This window comes from Tursiops truncatus, chromosome 1 (genome assembly GCF_011762595.2).
Source record: "Tursiops truncatus isolate mTurTru1 chromosome 1, mTurTru1.mat.Y, whole genome shotgun sequence".
Classification (NCBI taxonomy): Eukaryota; Metazoa; Chordata; class Mammalia; order Artiodactyla; family Delphinidae; genus Tursiops; species Tursiops truncatus.
Window position 1 is genome coordinate 127765604 of NC_047034.1, and position 14310 is coordinate 127779913.

The 14310-nt window shown below is 37.5% G+C and overlaps 1 protein-coding gene across 4 annotated transcripts in view; it reads right to left on the reverse strand.

Annotated features, from left to right (window-relative positions):
* LEPR (leptin receptor) overlaps positions 1 to 14310 on the reverse strand; it is a 104032-nt gene that overhangs the window by 55922 nt on the left and 33800 nt on the right. For all 4 annotated transcript variants that reach the window (XM_073788730.1, XM_073788729.1, XM_073788722.1 and 1 more), the window contains one exon: positions 14023 to 14146. In XM_073788730.1, the coding sequence (XP_073644831.1) occupies positions 14023 to 14146 (124 nt within the window). The remainder of the gene's footprint in view (positions 1 to 14022; positions 14147 to 14310) is intronic.

Genomic DNA, 14310 nt, shown 5'->3' on the forward strand with positions numbered 1-14310 from the left:
TGTAAAGATAGGAAAATAGATTAATGGAACAGAAGAGGCACCAGCACCTATATGTACAATCAATTTTCTACAAAGGTACAAGCAGTTCTGTGGAGAAAAAGTAATCTTTTCAATAAATTGTGCTGGAACAGTGGGATATCTACATGCTCCCCACCCCAAAAAGCAACTTTAATCCATACCCCCCACCAGACCTAAAAATTAATTCAAAATGGATCATCAATCCAAATGTCAAGTCTAAAGCTATGAATCTTTTAGAAGAAAATAAGGGAAAAAATTTTTGTGGCCTTGGTTTGGATAAGAATTTCTTAGATGAAACACAAAAGCATGATCCATAAAAGAACAAATTGATATTGTTACAAAGTAGAAACTAACACACCACTGTAAAGCAATTATACTCCAATAAAGATGTTAAAAAAGAAAAAGAACAAATTGATAATTGGACTTCTATCAAGATTGAAAACTTCTGTTCTTCAAAAGACACTGTGAAAGATAAAAAATAACAAAAGACAAGTCACAGACTGAGAGAATACATTTGCCAGTCATCTCTCTAATAAAGGACTTGAATCCAGAAGATATAAAGAACTTTCATAACTCAATAATAATATTAAAAAATCCAATTAAAAATAGGCCAAAATGTCAATAGTCACTTCTCCACAGAATACATAGAATGAAAAGAAACATGTGAAAAGAAGCCCCAAATCACTAGTTATTCAGGAAATGCAAATTAAAACCCCAATACTACTATCCACATATTAGAATGGTCAAAATTGAAAAGATTCATCATATCACATATTGAAGAGGTATGCAGGAACTGGAACTCTAATACACTGCTGGTAGGAATGTAAAATGATACAACTTTGGAAAACAGTTTTGCAATTTCTTAAGTTGTTAAACATACACCTACTATATAATTTACATATTCCATTCCCAGGTATTCATCCAGGAGAAGTAAAAGCATATATCCTTACAGAGATATGTACACAAACAAGTACAGAGAATTGTAGCAGCTTTCTTTGTAAGAGCCAAAACCTGTAAACAACTCATTTATCAATCAATAGGTGAGTAGACAAACAAACTGTGGTATATTCATATAATGGAATGCTACTCAGCACTGAAAAGGAATGGACTGCCAGTAGATTCACACAGCATTAATGAATCTCAAAATAATCATGCCATGTGAAAGCAAGACAAAAGTTCTGTAGGAATGCATTTATATAAAATTCTAGAAAATGCAAAGAAACCTTTGGTTACAGAAAGGGTCAGATCAGTCATTGTCTGGGGACAGTGGAGGATGGGAGGTGGGGCTGGTGGTAGGGTACCACAGGTAGGAGTAGAGGGTGGGATTACAAAGGGGCAAGAAGAAATTTTGTGATTGACAATAGATTCATTTTCTTTATTATGGTGAAGACTTTATGAGTGGTTTCATATATCAAAACTTATAAGTCTACACTAAATATGTACAGTTTATTTTATATTCTTATATGGCAAAAAAGCTGTTTACAAAAAAAAGGAAATCTAGGGAAAAGTTTTTAAGCAATACTTTGCCTATCACTGTAAACCTACAAATGAATGGGTTAACTTTAAAAAATAACTGTAATTATCTTATAGGGTTACCCAACTCAAGGCATAGAGAATAACAGCCTGCAACCAAGACACAGACAGTTGTTATTTCTGATTTTTTCATGTTTGTTTTTTTAATCTGCCTCATCCCATGGAGAGTCTAAGCCTTGGTATAAACGAGAAGTCTTTAGGGTGGAAGTTCATGGCAGGGGCGGGGAGTATCCATGCCTCATATTCCCTGTCTTGCTTGAGCTACCCCCATTCTGTCCATAAACACCTGCTGCCTCGTATCCAAGCCACTGCACGCTTTTTAAAGAACCTGGGGACAGGGAGAGAGTATTAATATTTAGGCATGATCACTGCCTTCAGAAAAGACCTCAGTCCTTTTGGAGGAAAAAGCTGTAAGAGATAAATATACTAACTAAAAATTCAACGTGGAGAAAGTGTTGCTTTAGAAACTGTGCTAACTAGCCTATACATGAGGATTCAGATATAAACACATGAGAGAAACGGACCCTAACCTTTCCAAACACACCCCACGAATTATTAAGTGTTTTGAATTATGATAGATGTTTTCAAGTTTCCTGAGCTAGACTTTAGTATTCCTTTAGTCCTAAAGAAAAAACATCAATCAGGAAACAACATTTACAAGACATTTTAATGTGCAAAGCAATATCCTGGGCACTGTGGAAGGGATACTGTTATTGTAAGAAGCACACTAAATTAACATTGAGACCTAAATCAGGTTTTTCTGTTTGCTTATGAACCATAAGACCATAGACAAGTAAGTTCATCTTTGTAAGCCTTGGTCTCCTTAAACAGTAAAACAGAGAAAATGCCTGAACCATCTGTCTTTATTAAGTTTTTGTGAATATAAAAGACAATTACATAAAAGTTTTTTTTTTTTTTTTGCAGTACGCGGGCCTCTCACTGTTGTGGCCTCTCCCTTTGCGGAGCACAGGCTCCGGACGCGCAGGCTCAGCGGCCATGGCCCACGGGCCCAGCCTCTCGGCGGCACGTGGGATCCTCCCAGACCCGGGCATGAACCTGCTTCCCCCGCATCGGCAGGCGGACTCTAAACCACTGCACCACCAGGGAAGCCCCATAAAAGTATTTTTAAAAACTTTAAAGGGCTATACACCCATGAAATTCCATTTTGAATTGGAGGTGGAATGACTTAGCACTTTCAACTTTATCTAAATCTTTAAACAAATCCAATGAAATGTTATTTTTAAAAATATCACACCATGGCTTTTATGTGTTTTTCAAATATTAAAATAAAAGCTTTTATCAGAAGAGTATGGAACAAATTAAATGAATTGTGGTTATTTATGTCAGAAATATGCTTGCAGCTTGTATTATGCTTTGACTGAAGAACTCCCAAATTTTAAGCCACAAATAGAACTGAACAGAAAACAAGACACATACACTTCAGTAATATTTTTTAAAGGATAGGAAATTCTGGTGATATTTTTCTTTTTTAAAACAAAAAGAAAAGTTAGAATCACACTGTCTTACTTTACACGGTCTCACCAATGCCATCTTTTTCTAAATACAGTGGACATTTGTAGAATACGGCTGATTACCAATGAAATTAACTCTGTGGTTTCTCTACCACTTCACTGTTGTGTTCTATTTAATCAATCTATTTTCATTTTCTTTACAATTTAAATATACGCAAATATATATATTCATAATAATGACTATATACAATGATTATATATTATATAGTATGTATATATACAACATATATTGTAGTATTTCATAATTTGTGTTTTTTAAAAAAAAAACAAACTCCATTCAGTAATTTCCCAAACCACTCCAACAGATAACCCCATCATGAAAGTCTAAGAATGAACCTAAACCTAGTTTTCAAATGCTCTAAACAGGGGTGAGAAACCTGCAGCCCAAATAACACCCATTTTTAGAAGGACTTCTTACATTAACCAATGGTTTAAAACAATACAAAGAAAAGAGGAAGAATATACCATGATTCACGTAAATTATATGAAATTCAAATTTCAGCGTCCATAAACACAGTCGTGCTCATTCATTTACATATTAATTGTGACTACAAGGTTGTGATAGAGACAGTATGGTGGGCAAAGTCTAAAATATTTACTCTCTAGACTTTTAAGAAAAAAATTTTTAATCCCAGCTATAGGCCAAAAACATTTTGTACTCCCTACAGGTGGGTATTTGATGGGCAAAAGACACAAAAATAAGGAAACCACATTAAATATATCATCAAATTTCATTATATAACATATTTGCAATGTACACGAAACACCTTGAGGATCACTAATTCAATTTTTCAAGCCACCTTATTAGTTCCCTTATGAGGGAACTAATAACACCTACTTTACAAGTAAAAAACTGAGCTCAAAGAGAACGTAGACCTGGAATTCATCTTAAGTCTCATACTTCCACGTTCAGTGCTTGTTTCATCACACCCAAGCTGTCTTATCATTACAAGCTGTCTTATCATTACAAGATAACTTTCACTTTTACCATTGTCATCTTATTTAGGGGATTGATAAAAACTTTAATGGCCACAACTAAAGAATAATTATAATCTGAATTATGTTAATATTTCTATAAATCAGAATATTAGAGAATTACAGAATTATTTCAAATTATTTTTTCCTTGAGGAAAACATTAGATATTTCTCATGACAGCAGAAGTTTTTCCAAGTTTGTGTGAAACCTGTAATACACCAGCCTTGTTACTTGCCAAAGTCAGCATAAGAACTTCTATTACCTTCCAAAAGATTTTTTAAAGTTTTAAGTATTTATGAACATCAGGGGCTTCCCTGGTGGTGCAGTGGTTGAGAGTCCACCTGCCAATGCAGGGGACACGGGTTCATGCCCCGGTCCGGTAAGATCCCACATGCCGTGGAGCGGCTGGGCCCCGTGAGCCATGGCCGCTGAGCCTGCGCATCCAGAGCCTGTGCTCCGCAACGGGAGAGGCCACAACAGTGAGAGGCCCATGTACCGCAAAAAAAAAAAAAGTTTTAAGTATTCATGAACATCAAATGATACTTTAAAATTTTGATAATGCTATTTTTAAACCATCAAAATTTTAAAGTAGTATAAGTTAAAATGGTGATCAAATTTTTAAAATAAGAAAGAGATACACTGGCTTAAAATAACCAAAACTTAAGAATTTCTGAAATTCTTGAAAAATGTTTATGCAGCAAAATATTTTATGCATTGCCAACACACACACACACAAATTCAGTGTCACTATTTATTTAATTTCTCTATATGTGAGTAAACTTTACTTGCAAGTGAAAATAGTGAAAAAAATGGTCAAATAAATTTTAAATTTGGCTTCTTTGCAAATTTCACAATTTTGGCAATATTTCTACTCAAAAATTAGATATATAATTAGTACTGAAATTTCATCTTTTAGCCACAAATGGTTTATAGAAAGCACATTCTATCATCTGACCTTTGATCAAATTACTTGTTCCCCTCAAATTTTTCTATGAATATATTAATGTTTCTCTAAGCAAAGATCTATACTAAATTATTATAGGAATAACACCAAATGAGTGTTCTTGATTGTGACATAAACTGAGAGCAAAACATAGTGGGCAAACCAATAAACATGAATTGGAAAATTTAGCATTAGCTTTGTGTATAATTTAATCAAGTCACATTTTAAATCTCAGACTGGTAACCTATACAAATGTTACTCCCCAAAATCTAGTTTACCAATCCCAAGTAATTTCAAAGAACAGGTTAGTGTCCCAGACTAGTCTCATCATAATAGATTCCTGGACCCTCCATGGAGAATTCAGTAGGTCTGGGGCCAAGGAATCTGTTTTTAATAAGTGTCATAGACCAGCGGTTCTCAAAGTATGGTCCCCAAGCCAGTAACATCAGCATCATCTGGAAATTGATAGAAATGCAAATCCTGTCCAGACCTCATGAATTAGGCCCAGGTAAGAAGTTGACTTAGATGTATTTCATCAAGGAGACAAATTTAAGAAGCATTCTGTAAAACACAAAGTACTCATCAGATGTACAACATCACCAAACAAATGGAAAATCAACAAGGATGAGAGGGAGGAAGAAAAAAGAAAGAAAATAAAAAAGGAATGCAAACGAAAACAAATAGACCTAAATGTACATCAAGTTAACAATACAACCACCTGAGGCAGAAGGGGAGGGGATATCCTAATTAACTTCAGAACACAGAATTTTAGCAAAGGCAAAATGAGTCTAAACAAACATTGCACTCTAGTTACTCTATTTGTTTTCTATGGTGGTATGGCTTAGCTATTCCAAAACTACTTTGTGTGTATTCTAGGACTGAGCAACTAGGTAATATATTGTTGGAAAGGGAAGCAAGATTTCTCACTGCTAGAAAAAGGAGTTACAAAAAAAAAAAGAAAGAAAAGAAAGGCTAGGATAGATCCTGTGGTTTTGAACTAGAACAAGAGACATTAGTATTGCCAGAACAAAATCCAACATTCTTTGGGTTTTAATATGCTTTTAATATGTGTATATACAGAGAGATATAAAAATATAGACTTGTGAGTATTATATATACACATTATGTGTGTACTGTGTGTATGTATACATATAACTATGTAGCTGAGTGGGCCTAGAAACAATACCACCCAAGTAACAGTGAGCATCTAGCCCCCCGATACCACTTTGTAAACATCATTCTCCAACAGAAAGGAATCAGGGCTCCTTGGAAAAATGGCTGATACCAGTGTCAGAGCAGGAAAAGTATAAAATCAACCTGAAACATCTTGTAGTGCTAGAAAGTAAGGAGTCCTATTTAAAAAAAAAAAAAAAAGATCTAACACATCAAAAGGACACAGAGGCCAGTTTACATAAGCACCCACTGCCAAATATGGGACAGTGTAAGCAATAAAATGAATAATGATAGTAACTAAATATAGCTCACAAAATAAAATAATAATCCATGAGTCCATCTTGATAGGAAGGAAGAAAGGAAGGAAGGAAGGGAGGGAGCGAGGGAGGAGGAAAAAAGGAGGGGGAAGGAAAGAAAAAAGGTAAGAGAGAAAGAATGGAAAGTGTACTTCTCACAGAGACTAGCACTGTGGCCTGCACACACTGTTTCTTAATTAAATAACACTATGCCTAAAATGTCCCAATTAACATTGAGCACGTTTGTTTATAAATAATGCATCTTTCTTCTCTAAAAATTTTAGTTGTTCTTTTTTATATTGTCAATTTCTCTCCTCATTATGTTCATGTTTTCCTTTATATCCTTGAGCATGTGGAGCATGCTAAAACTAACTGTCTGCTAATTCTATTATCTCTGCCATTTCTGGGTCTGCTTCTATTGTCTATTTTTTCTTTTGGGGTTATATTTTCCTCTTCCTTCATATATGTACCATTTTTTACTGGATGCCAGACATTGTGAATATTACAATTGAGTGTTGGATTATGTTGTTTTGCCTTAAAGAATGTTGGATTTTGTTCTGACAATCAGCTAAGTTACTTGGGTGACTTAAGTGTGAACCTTTTAAGCTTCTTTTAAGCTTTTTTGGGGGGCGTATAGAATAGCCTTGACTGTAGGGCTAATCTGGCCCCACTTTTAAAGTGTGGCTATTATGGGGTTTCTACTGAATGTCAGTGATATTCAACAAGGTCTCTCCAAGTCTCCCTGTTGGAAACTTTCATTATTCCTGGCCCTGTGTGACCTCTGGGAATTGCTTAGATTACAGCTCCTGGTAGTTGTTCTCTTCCTAGAAGTTTTCTTGCCCAAGATCATAGACAGACGGGTATTCAGCCAAAGAATCAAGGGGACCCCAGTGCTAACTCCTGTGTACCTCCCTGCTTCAGGTACCCTGCCCTATGAATCAAGCCCCCTTTTACCCTCTGAACTCTTCTCTCTGTCTCCTCAATTCAGCAATATTGCTGGGCTCTGCTTGAGTTCCCCAGCCTTGTGCCATGTCCTGGAAATTGCCTCCAGCCCGGAAAACCTGAGTAAAATAGAACTTACTTTGTTTCCTCCTCTCAGGAATCACGTTCTGTTCTGCCTTTGTCCAATATCTGAAAATAGATGTTTTCTACTTTTATCGACTTTTCTAGTTGTTTATGACAGAAGAGTAATCCTAGAACTTATTATTCCCTCATGGCCAGAAGTCACTTTTGCTGACTTTTTATATTAACTTCTGAAGATATGTATTCACATAGTTCAAAACTTGGTTTTCTTTAAAGGGAGTAGTGAAATGGGGTGATGACTTGATGGAAATGTGTGATCAAGGAAATCTATGTTTTAAGTGGGAGTTACTGCAGCATGTGTATCGGCTGAGAGGAAAACTTGATGATGCAGGAGAGAGAGGGGATAATTGCCAGAACAAAGTCCTTGAGTGACAACAGGGGATGGGACTCAAAACACAGAAGAAAGGGTTCATTTTCTATTGGAACCCAGAGAATTCATCAGCAACTAAAGAAAACAAGGAAACTGCATAGGCACTGACATGAGCAGGCTGGTAGATTTTGGTGAGAAAAGCAAAAACTTGAACCCGCCCCCTCCACCTCCTGCTTTCCCAGTGAAAATCAAAAACAAGGTCATCAGCAGGTCTCTCTGGCTCTCTCTAAGGGAAGCCAGCTGCCATGTTGTAAGATGCTCTATGGAGAATACACAGGACAAAGAACTGAAGAAGGCCTCCAGTCACAGCCTGGGAGGAACTAAGGCTTTCTGTCTAGTGGCCCATGAGGAATTTGGAAGCCTAGGGAGTGAGCTTGGAAACAGATCCTCCTGAAGTTGAACCTTGAAATAACTGCACTCCTACCTGACATCTGCAATGCAACCTTGTGAAAGACCTTAAGGCAGATGTCCCAGCTAAGCTGCACCTAGATTCCTGACCCACAGAAACTGTGAAATGATGAATAACTGTTGTTTTAAGCCACTAAATTTTGGGTAATTTATCATATGGCATAGATAGCCAAGGAAGATATTGGTACCTGGAAGTGGGATGCTGCCATAACAAATACCTAAAAATGTGGGTGTGGCTTTGGAGCTAGGTGATGGACACAGGCTGGAAGTATTTGAAGAGGCATGATGGAGAAAGCCTAAAACACCTTGAACAGACTGTTAGTAGAAGTCTACAGTTTGAGGACACTGCCAGCGAGGACACAAAAAGAAGTGAGGAACATGATATTGGAAACTGGAGGAAAGAGAATCTTTCTTACATAGTGGTCGAAAGCTAAGTAACACATCGGCAGTTCTGTGGACAGTGTAGAATGTGCCCACTGATCTGGTGATCTATTTCAGGAGACTTCCAAACAAGTGCTGAAAATGCCTCTTGGTTCCTTACTGTTTCAAGAGGAGAGATATTCATTGACAAAAGGGCTGTTAAACAAAGGAAGTAGGACTTGAAAGTTGTAAAATTCCCAGCCTCTCCAGATGGCTAAGGATGTTTGAAATGGCTTCTAAGCAAAGAGAAGAGCTTATTTCTAAGAGACCTGCGGGCTTTTATCTAATGGAGTGAACCCCAGTAAGATTCCCAGGAGGCTGTGCGATCTTGTGAGAGAATTACAGTAGCAGAAACACTGCTAGCTTAGACTGAAGGAGTACAAAATGAAACAAAGCCACTGGATTCCCAAAATTGTGCCAACCGGAAGCATGCTGAGAAAACTACTCAGCTGCAGAGATGTGTAACTTTTCATTAAAAAAATGGAAGGCGAATCAGAGGGCAGAAGCAAGGGCCCAGAGAGCAGAGCCAAGGGCATGGAGATTTACTCCTGAGGCTGAGGTGACAGAGGGACTAGGCCTGACATGACGGGTAGGGGGAGAGAAGGTCAAAGAGTGGGATCCTTGAAACTGAGATTAAAGAAAGAGCAAGCTTATCAGCTAATGACAAGAGCCATGAGAATGGGTAAGCTAGGCTGGATGAAAAAGAGAAGAGTAAAAGTAAAGCTTTCAAGAAATTGAAGATCATCCAGATTGATGCTGAAATCACCAAGAATGCTGACAAGAGTGACAGTGAAGAGACAAAGTAAACTAGGTATTAGCAGTTACAAAAGTCCAAACTCCCTGGACAACCCTTGCTTATTCATCCACCTTGATTTCTCCTCATTCCCCAGCTTCCCAAACACAGAACTTTTCAAGTCCTCAAATGTCTATACGTGACTGTGTTCCTTTGCAAATGCTCTTCATTCTCTCTGGCTCATTCTTCTCTGCCCCCTTATAATCTAGGCAGATACTTCTAGCATATGTTTCTCAAAGTCCCCATATTTATTACATCACAGCATTTTCAAACTTTATTATGTTCTTTGTCTTTACTATCAGCTCCAAGAAGGCAAGGGTTGAGTCTGAGCTGTTTAACACTGTTCCCTACACTCAGCTCAGTGTCTGATGTACACATAGGCACCTCACAAAGGAAGAAGAGGATTTCCTTCCTAGGTCTAAGAGAAAATTCAAAAATAACACATTTGTACGGTATCTCTCCTTCAGTTTCTCGGACAAACATTAATATCTGACCTTAAACAATGCTTCCCCTTAAGGGACATATTTATAGGGCTTTAGGTCCCTTATAAACATTAGGTTTTAGTTCCTTTTAAATACATACTTATTTACACATGGAAGCATTTGAAAGACTTCTCTCATGAATTCTCTAATGTCTTGGGGAGGTGATTTTGATGAAAACTTTTCTATAGTAACCATCCTTATGGATTTCCTCTTCCACCGAGGTTTCATTTGTTATATGGGCCAGCTCTTCCTCCTGATCTGAAGAGTCTTATTTAAATTTTTGGAGATATATTGCCCAAAGATGCACACAAAAATAGAATTCAAGGTGGAAATAGTATGTGACAATTGGCAAAACTAACCAAATCATACAATGGAGAGAACAATTAAAGTGGCAAGAAAAAAAGAAAAGAAAAGAAAATGCTTCTCAAATTGCATGCAATTAGGTTTTCCTGTATTAATATTTTTCAGAAACCTAAGTTCAAATAAAAGCAGGTCAGAAGAATCTACTAAGTTCATCATATGAGCAAGTTGAAAAATCTATTTAGTTTATCATAATTTTCTCATTTTTCTGGGTCTTACCATTTAGATGAACAGACCAATGACTACTTAGCTGACTGAAGTTCAAATTCGCAGCTGTAGCTAACTTACTAGGCAATTTTGTAATGTTCTGGCATATTCATATATAATATCTTTTTCAGAAAATGCAGACCTCAGACATAACTATGGCCTATACATTATAAAAATTATAAAATATAAATCCTTACACATAGTCACAGAGCTTTAAAACTGAGCACATTACCCTAGCCCACTGACAATATTTGAAATTCTCTTGAATAGGCACCTAGTGAGATTTTAACCAAATACTTTTAACCAAAGTATTCAGGTCATCACAAAAATGTACTACATCGCAAAGGAATTCTTTTCTCTGAGCTAAAATCTGTCTTGGTTAATAAAGCAGGAAACTTTCTGCCCAGACGTCAAATATATCCTCATCCACCACAGTGCTTCCTTTCTTATCTCAATACGTTTTAAGACCAACCCTTCATCTGTGCTCTTTTTCTGGAACTTGCCTATTGAACCATTCACCCTCTGTCATGTATCTTCAATGGGTCCCCTTCTACCACATCTTCAATTTTTCTCTCCCTGCTGGGTCATTTTCTATAGACTAGAAACGAGCTCATTCTTTCCCATCCTTTACATGTTCACCTTTGGCTGTGCATTTGCCCATTACTCCTCTACCTTCTCACTTTACTACTTCAGCAGGCTTCTTGGGCCTCTAGAGATTTATAGCCCAGTCATTCTGTTGTGAACATTTATCCACCTGGCTGCCCAGCATCTGCCTGGGAAATCTACTCTTCTGTTAGGCTGAAACACTAGCAGCTACGGCACATTCTCACCAATCGGATACTCCCATTCAAGACACTGGCCCTAATGAGAACTGCACTCATTAAAGCAGCAGGGGCTAGCAGGGGCTTCTAGATTCATCTAGTGACCAGCATTAGAGGTGGAAATCATCACAGAGACACTCAATGACCAGATGTGACAGCAGGGGCACCCTATCTGGGCTACTCCTGCGGGGTGACTTTAAGAATTAGTCCAGGGAATTTCCTGGAGGTCCAATGGTTAGGACTCAGCACTTTCACTGCTGGAGGCCCGGGTTCAATCCCTTGGTGGGGAACTAAGATTCCACAAGCCTTGCAGCGAGGCCAAAAAAAAAATTAGTCCAGCAGTCTAACGTAAGTTATAAATATTAACTACAGTCTGATAATCAGTACATAATGAGGATGGTAGCAGCTATGCAAATTTTCTTCTAAAATTTGTCTTATTTACCTTCACACCAGAAATTTTCAAATTTTAGTTCCATCAGATTCATCTAAAGGGCTTGATAAAATACAGATTGATGGGCCTCACTCCCAAAATTTCTGATTCTAGTTCTGGGACAGAGTTATCAAATTTAAATTTCTAAAATATTTCCAGGTGATGTTGATATGCTTCTCAATGCTACCTGCCCACATATTTTTGTTATTAGCTCTTATTCATTCCTGAAGTTTCAACTTAGCTATCTCCCTCCTTGGGAAACCTTCACTCCTCTTGCCACCAGTGCTCTAGACATCCCCACATAAGGCTCTCACACCATTCTTGTGCTCCCACACCTTCATGTGCCTACCAAGTGCACATCAGTAACCACTAAAACTGAAGCCCTATTTTGATACATATTTGTACATATCTGTCCCAACCACTAGCCTGTGAGTGGCTCAAGAGCAGAGATCATAACTATTCTTTTTTTAAAAAAATATAAGACGGGCTTCCCTGGTGGCGCAGCAGTTGAGAGTCCGCCTGCCGATGCAGGGGACATGGGTTCATGGCCCGGTCCGGGAAGATCCCACATGCCACAGAGCGGCTGGGCCCGTGGGCCATGGCCGCTGAGCCTGTGCGTCCGGAGCCTGTTGCTCTGCAATGGGAGAGGCCACAACAGTGAGAGGCCCGTGTACCGAAAAATAAATAAATATATAAACAAAAATAATAAAATATATATATATAAGACAAAATATATTTTTAAAACTAAAGGCAAGATACAAAACAAAGAAGAATGTTGTATAAAGGTTAATGGGAAAATACATCAAGAAGATGTAACAACTAAGAACATAGATCCACCCAACAACATAGTCTAAAAATACATAGAACAACATACGGCAAAACAGTGAAGTTTGCAGTTATTTTAAAAAGTTGATGTAACTGCAACCATTGCAGTTATTTTAAAAAGTTGATGTAAAATACACATCTAGTGGGGCTTCCCTGGTGACACAGTGGTTGAGAATCTGCCTGCCAATGCAGGGGACACGGGTTCGAGCCCTGGTCTGGGAGGATCCCACATACTGCGGAGCAACTGGGCCTGTGAGCCACAATTACTGAGCCTGCGCGTCTGGAGCCTATGCTCCGCAACAAGAGAGGCAGCGACAGTGAGAGGTCCGTGCACCGCGATGAAGAGTGGCCCCTGCTCGCCACAACTAGAGAAAGTCCTCGCACAGAAACGAAGACCCAACACAGCCAAAAATAAATAAATAAATTGATTAAAAAAATACACATTTAGTAAAGTCTATGAATACATCTTTTTCTTGACATCTTTGTTTCTTTAAAATTTTTTTACTGTGGTAAAATATACATAACATAACATTTACCATTTTAAGTGTACAGTTCATGATATTAAGTACATTCACATTGTTGGGTAACAATCCCTACCATTCAACTTCAGAACTTTTTTCATCTCCCCAAACTGAAACTCTGAACCCATTTAAACAAGAACTCTTCATTACCCCTCCCCTAGTCCCTGGTAGCCATCATTCTACTTTCTGTCTCTATTCATCTTTATATGGACAGTTTCTAGCACACTGCCCCTTAATTATATGACCTCAATAACTGCAGAACTGAGGGAGGTGAGCGACATTCTTCTCAAGCATCAAATAAAAGAACAAATGAGAATGAATTTTAAAGAGTTAAAATTCAAATAGAAATGGTATGTATTATCACTGGAATTATTAGAAAACTTGAATGACATATTAGCTGTTAGAATCATAAGTGTATGGCTGTTTGAAACCACCATCATGGCTCTCTACCGAGCACAAATAAATAAAAAGCACTAACATTTTAAGATAATAAAAAGATCAAATATGAGAGAAAAATCCACCAGAAAAATAAATATAAACTATTTCCCCTTCTCCACTCAAATATCTAACACTACTGAATTGAGTTCACGCTTCTTTGAGAATATATGCCCATCCACATCTGCAATGCTTTGCTACCTGAACCAACATGAGGAGAAAAGAGGAAACCTAATGGAGAAGAAGGTTGTATAAAAAGTACAGAAATGTACATTGATATAAAAGGAAATGCAGAGATAGAAGAGCTTTCATAATCTACTTCTGTATATGGAAACTCTTGCATTTCAAAAAAACTTGTGTCATGGAAATGTCCAAATTTATTTATTTGGTACTTACAGAAGATATAAAACATGGACCTTAAGGTCATAATTCTTGAAAGGACTCTTAAATAATGACTCCATATAACAGATGAATAATTTCAAGTCCTCTTTCATCCAGCACTGTATGTTCCAGTTTGCACCTGAATTAAAAATAAACTAAATGAAACCCGAGAAAAACATTCTGAACAACTCAGTGAAAGAGAAGAGCTAAATTAAATTTACCAGTGTTCCAATACAACTTTCACTGCCCATTCTGAAAGAAAAAGAACAGGCTCTAACTGATCGTGTGTGTTTGCCCATTTAG